Here is a 6,604-nt window from a genome sequence, read left to right as displayed (position 1 = left end):
TCCTAAAAGTGCAAGTGATGCAACTACATGTTTCTTTTTGTGTTTTCAAAATTTTCAATTTTTTTGGTTTTTTTCTATGCATATATGTATGTACAATGCAATGCATGAGACTCAAATCATCAAAGAAAACATGATCAAATACTTGATACCTCCCCCAAACTTAGTTCACACAGTCTTTGTGTTAGTAAGTTGGAGGAGATACCGAAAAAGAAAACAGATGCAAAGAAAAACTGGTATATACAATGGAAAGGTAGTGGAGTACCTGTCTAAGCATTCGGGAAGAAGCTCGAGGCATCATATCCGGAGTCATCGGGGAAGGTAATGTAGTATTCTTGGGGCTCGCTAGCAACTTCCTCGTTGCCGGTTTCTTCATCGGTTGAGGCAAGGAAAGGTGACTTATTTCCAAAGTTGGATTTATGAGCTTCGGGGTTTCGTGCCAGATGCAAGAGCTGGCAGGCAGTAAGGGGAGGTCCAAGGTCCAAAGTAGGATTAGTGACGGGGTCATAGGGTTGGGGCTGAGGAACAGAAGTATCTCCAGTGACAAAGTCTTCAGAATTACATCCTCCTACTTCTCCTCTAACCAAAAGATCAGCCACCTTCTTCATGAATTGAGCTGAAGCTTCAGCTTGCCTCTTCACTGTCTTTTTAAGCTCCTTGTACTTAGTCTTTAGCTTGAAGATTTTCCTGTCCTGAGCCTTGTTCCATCTTTGAAGCTTGTCAATGTGCTCATGAGCTACACGGAGAGGGCCATGAGGTAGAGCTGTTGAGCTCTGAGTAAAGTGGTAGCGAGGAGGGCCATAGACGGGGGTAGCAGATCTCTCTTGTGTAGCAGCATTTGTTCCAGCCCTTACATGACCTCTCGTTCCACCTCTCCTTCTCTTAGGTGCAGTCATAGGATCTATAGGGCCATGGGGTCCAAAGAGCTCTGATTCATCTATGTTGAAGTGGATGATTCTCAGCCTCTCTATGTTTATGAGCTCTATATTTGGGAGCAGCAACTTAAACCATATTTCCCTTGCGGAAGTATGTGTATACAACTTCCTCTTGATACCTTCCACCAATGTAAGTAGCAATCCTCAAATAAGGGGCGTCAATGAGTGCTGGTCCTTTGGGCTCATTCCCCAAGTTCACACCATTTGCTATCAGCAGTGGAGTTATCATACCACCAATTCCAAGCTGAGGAGAAGAATCTGCGGTAGTCCAAACCCAATCCTTGTAGTACATGAGGCGTTCCACAAAGAGACCAACCACTCCAAAGCGTTCGACGATATTAGTTGTGGGAAACTTCATCTTATCAGTCTCCTCAAACTCCCCAAGCTGTTCAGGTGTGACATTGTCTCTAACACCCCGGTAGAGTAGTCTCAGCTCTTTTTTATTGATTGTCCCTGGCTCCTTGCGAGGGTAGAACGTGTGGACGAGTATCCTGTGGAGATAGTGCACTGCGGCTGAGTTCTTGTCATGACCAGTAGCATGCGGATTTCCACTTATCACTCTCCAAACACCGGTAGGGAGCTTTTTGAATCTTGGGAGGGTTGGATCTTCATTATCCCCAAGTCCCATCATTGCTCCAATATCCTTGAAGCTCATGAAATGGTTCCTTCCATTGACCTTAAACTTGATTTTGCCCCACCCTTGTTTCACATGCTCAACCTCATAGAAAGATGCTTCAAGAGTTGCAAGGAATTGACAAGAAGGTTCCACATGAGTAGGATAAGCCATGGAATAGAAGCTCTCCATTTTCATGTGCTGCAGCATTGTCCTAACATCTTCTTCGATTCCTAGTTCTTCCATCTTCTTGGTGTCATCAAAGCCTGTTGGAACCCAAGAAACACCGTTAGCCAAGTGATGGTATAGCTCTTCAATAGTTGGTGTCTTACTCCTGTCCCTTTCAACAGCTATCCCCTTCCCTTTTGACATCTTGGCTTTCTTTGAAGGAGCGGGCTCTTCTCCTCCCTCATCCCTTGAAGAAGATGCCACAGCTTTGCCTTCTCTCTTCTCCCTTTCCGCTGCTTTCTTTGCATCCAGAATTTGTTTCCTAGATGTTCTCTCTGCTCCTGGTTGGCTTGGTTCAGATGGTTCTAAGGGCTTTCCCCTTAGAGCAGTTTCTCTTTTTGCAGCTGCTGCCTTCTTAGCGTCCATATCTTTTTGGTTTGATCTTGCCATTGTACCTATATCATTCAAACCTTGGTAGAGTATTAGTAAGAGGTACAAAAGAGGAGTTAAAATGAAGTTGCAAATGTGAATTTAATCGATTGAACAATCAGCATTAGGGTAGACTAATCACATTGCAACATCAATAGAGAACTAGGCCTAAGTGATAGAGCTATATCCAAAGAATCAAGTTTCTCAATGTTCTCAAGCATGAAGATGACAATTAAGTATGTTTTCATTGAACAATTTTGCTCTAAATTGAGAGAACTTCCTAAGTAAACTCTAAAACATCCAATTACTTCAATCCAAACTACATGCAAAACCAATGTGGGACAGTTTCGAAAATTCCCTAATCTTTTCAATTTCGGATTCAACTCACTTCTACCACGAAATTAGCAACCCAACATGATATATAAGCTTTCCCTAGTCATATTCACAAGAATCAAGCAAGAAACTAAGCTAAATTTGAGTTTGAATTTCTAGGGTTCATGAACCCACGAAATTCATCTTTGAATCAACATACCTTGCTTGGATTAGAATGGAAAGATGAATTGATTCAAGAAAATAGACTACAAGGGAGAAAGCTTTGCTTTATAACCGAGAATGGGTGGATTTGGGGAAGATATGAGGGAGTTATGGGGTTTTTAGAGTTGGGGGAATTGAGAGAGTTTGTTTGTGTTTGGGGGGAGAAGAGAGGAGAACGGGAGAGAGAGAAACGAGAGCGGGGTAGGGTTAGGTTTAGGTCGGGTCGGGTCGTTGGGCACGGGTCGGGTCAGTGGGTTTAGGGTCAAGAAATCATACCTGGGCGATGTGGAGCGACGTCGATACCTCGCTGTAGCACCCCGCTCTGATGCTCGATTACATGTCTTTATTTAACTCGCGAGCGTCAGACCCCGCGGTCACACCCCGCGCTAAACCGTCATCCGAGATTCGAGTCGTGCCGCGACGTCCAGACCTCGCTACAACACCCCGCTCCACTCTAGCATTCCATTTTTTTTATATATCCTAGTGAAGTATATACAAGGATAGACATGGGACTTCATCCCAAGTGAGCTTGTTTTAAGTCTCTAGCTTGACTTTGCTTTCCTTTGGCTAGGCGGTGTCGGGGTTGGAGAGTGTAACCGAGATTCCTCTCTCCTCCATTGTAGTTCCCATGTAGAGCTTAACTCTTTGTCCATTGACTGTGAAGTCTCCACCATTCCTATCCCATAAAACAATTGCCCCATATGGCCTAACTTCCTTGATCTAGAAAGGACCGGACCATCTTGACTTGAGCTTCCCGGGAAACAACTTCAGTCTAGAATTGTAGAGAAGCACTTGATCTCCAGCACTGAATTCTCTCCTCAAGATCTTCTTGTCGTGAAAGGCTTTGGTTTTCCCTTGTAAATCCTTGAGTTCTCAAAAGCATCTAGTCTAATCTCATCGAGCTCATTGAGTTGGAGAAGTCTCTTCTCCTTGGCACTCTTGATTTCAAAGTTAAGCAACTTGACAGTCCATAATGCCTTGTACTCAAGCTCAACTGGTAGGTGACAAGCCTTTCCATACACAAGGTTGAAAGGTGTGGGAACCGAAATTCACACCGTCGATTATAATAAATAATAATGGAGGAAAACCGAGTGAACCCGTTTTTCCTTGAAGGTCCGAATTCTCTGCGTAATCACTTTAGAATGATAAAAAGATAGATAATCGCTCAGAGGCGTTTTATTGAATAGTATGAATACAAGATTTCTCCGAGAGGAGTAGAAATATGCTAACTATCGGAACAATAGAACAAGAGGCGGCCAAGACGTCCTAAGCCTTGCCGTGCTAGTCTAACCACCTAAGCCCTAAGTTCTCGGATCCCTTTTCTTCTTCTCCTGCTGTCCTTATATAGTCGCTCTAGGTCGGTGGCCCAACCTTCGCCTTCGGGCTCAAGTCTATCTCTTTTGGGAATATTCAATTTTTCGCCGATCTTGATAGTTTATCCTCGAATCTTTATATTTATCTTTGGGAACTTAGCATTTATCGTATTTCTGCGAGTTAGGACAAACCGTCATAACTTTTATGGCTCAAATTCCCTTCTGAGAGCGTAGATGGGCCTCTAGACCAGTTTGGATCCTTGCGGACCGTTCTCTGGTCCTTTGGCGTTTATACGATTTCTCGGTTTTAGTCATAAAACTTCGAGAATAACTTTAATCAAAACGAAACGAGAAGTATATTTTCCCGAAGATCGGATATCGCAGCTATACGGAAGATACAAGAGTCAAAGTAAGTCAGACAGGCCGAGATCAGGTTGAGCTCGCTGGGCGAGCCGACTCGCGTGACGGACGAATTCACAAGCTGAACCGTCGTGTGGTTGTGCTCGCCGGGCGAGTGCAACCACATGCCGGTTCAACTCACCGGCGAGCTGACCGGCGTGATGGTTGAGCTCGCCGGGCTAGCTGGCCTGCGTGATGGTTCAGCTCGCCGGGCTAGCCGGCCTGCGTGCTGGTTCAGCTCTCCGGCGAGTGGCTTTTGTGCGGGATTTGATCGTTCGTTCACTTCCGATCTTTCTTTCAGTGAATGTTTTGCGAGAAATCCGTGAATAAGAAATAATCATAGCCGTTGATTTCGAAATAACCGTTTTTAATCCCAACAGTTAGCCCCCCAGCCCATAAGACTCGGAGACTCTGAGACGATTTTGCGGGCGAGTGATACGAATTAGAAATTGAAATCTTTGGCTACGAATATTTATTGCGGAAATCCACGTCACCCTCATATCCTTATAAGTAGGCCTGGGCATTCGGGTCGTCGGGTCGGGTTCGGATCGGGTCCTTTCGGATCCGGGTCCGGGTCTTTCGGATCCGGGTCTTTCGGGTCTAAGAGTTTGGACCCGATAGGGTAATTTCAAATTCTCGGTTCCGTGTCGGTTCGGATCGTGTCTGGTCCGTGTCGGATCGAGTCTTAGATAGTTAGACCCATTCGGGTAAATAGAATTTAACGGTTCGGATTCGGTTCGGTTTCGGGTCGGGTTCGGTTCGGGTTCAATTTAAAAAAGACCTAAAAATACAAAAAAATATCTTAAAATATTTATATATCCTAAAATATTCAAAATTTTATTCAAAATTTGTGTTTTTATTATATTAAAATGTGTATATATATTAAACTATGCGAGATACAACAACAATTTGTTGTCTCCTAGTGGTTGACTCCCATGTTCTCTAGACAAATAACACGTCTTTGATTCCCCCTTATGCATTTTATTTAATTTACATTATTAATTCGGGTACCCATCGGGTTTCGGGTTTGGGTCGGGTCGGGTCCAACACCCGTGGGTCCTCTACAACAAGAACCGATAGGGTAATTTGATCGGGTCGGTTCCTACCCAAACCGGATTTTTTCGGGTTGGTTTCGGGTCGGGTCTTCGGGTCCGGGTAAAATGCCCAGGCCTAGTTATAAGTAGCAACTCACCACTCCTCATTCTTCACACATCTCTTTCTCTCACATTCTCTTTTCTTCAAACTACCTATCAAGAATGTCTTCCTCCCCAAGTGAAAAGAAAAGCTCCGACGTCGAGATGGGTGAGGCCAACTCGGCACTTCCGACTCCGGACATGCGCGAAGCTACTCCAACCTTCATCGCCGGGTTTCTTTCTTTCAAAGAGAGACTGTCCAGTCGCAGTGCCGGGAAAGAAGGGGGTCGGATTCAGCCTGAGGCGCCAGCTATCCTTTCTTCGCCTGCGATGTCGACCTCGGCTGGAGGAAACAAGTCCCATGGTGATGCCATGCCCCTCGTAGAATTGGCCATGGTTCCTGTTCAAGTTCCGGAGGTCTCGGCTCAACCCTCGGGCTCTTCGACCACACCAGTCCCAGCTCCTAAGGAGGAGAAGGCGATGGAGTTGATGCCTCCGCCTTTGGATAGGAAGGAGATCGTCCTAGGGCTTCCCGCGTCCAGTGCTGCTCCTTTGACCAAAATTCGCAAGAGGACTGGCGCTGCAACCGAGACTGTCAAGAAGAGGAGATGTACCGCTGGCGCGGAAGGGGAGCCCTCGGGACCTTTGCCGCAATATCGTGCCAAGGTTTGTTTTGACTATTTTCAGCATGAGCCACCTTGTTCTACGATTATCCTGACCCTTATTTCATGTGTAGTTTGTATCCCTGATTGACGAGATGCTCAGCGACTGCGGATAAGAGATAGAGCGTTCGACAAGGGGTCTGGCTAAATCGCGAGAGGCGCTGAAACAAGCTGAGGCCACATTGAAATCTACTGAAGCTGCTCGTGCTGCTGAGCTCTCTCAGCTGGAGGTTTGGGTCAGCGATCTCGAGCGGGACCTCGTAAAGTCGGCGAGTGCATTGTTCAAGCTGAAGAAGGAGAAGAAGAGCAAGGCTTCCGAAGTCCGTCGTCTCCAGCGCGAAATTCAGAACCGAGAAGAGTCAAAGACTGTTGTTTCGAGTGATGATTTTCACGCTCGCCTGACGAGGATGGCTGTTCTGTT

The 6,604-nt window shown here is 45.7% G+C and overlaps 1 protein-coding gene across 1 annotated transcript in view; it reads left to right on the top strand.

Annotated features, from left to right (window-relative positions):
- Positions 1–5,686: 5,686 nt before the first annotated feature.
- The window catches only part of LOC106315189 (ensconsin-like), a 1,314-nt gene continuing 396 nt past the window's right edge, over positions 5,687–6,604 (top strand). The window contains exons 1-2 of the mRNA XM_013752938.1: positions 5,687–6,187; positions 6,303–6,601. Coding sequence (XP_013608392.1) covers positions 5,687–6,187; positions 6,303–6,601 — 800 coding nt within the window. The remainder of the gene's footprint in view (positions 6,188–6,302; positions 6,602–6,604) is intronic.

The sequence above is a fragment of the Brassica oleracea genome, chromosome C9 (assembly GCF_000695525.1).
Source record: "Brassica oleracea var. oleracea cultivar TO1000 chromosome C9, BOL, whole genome shotgun sequence".
In the NCBI taxonomy this organism is placed as follows: Eukaryota; Viridiplantae; Streptophyta; class Magnoliopsida; order Brassicales; family Brassicaceae; genus Brassica; species Brassica oleracea.
Note: the sequence above shows the minus strand (reverse complement) of the source record. Positions and strands in the feature narration are given on the sequence as shown.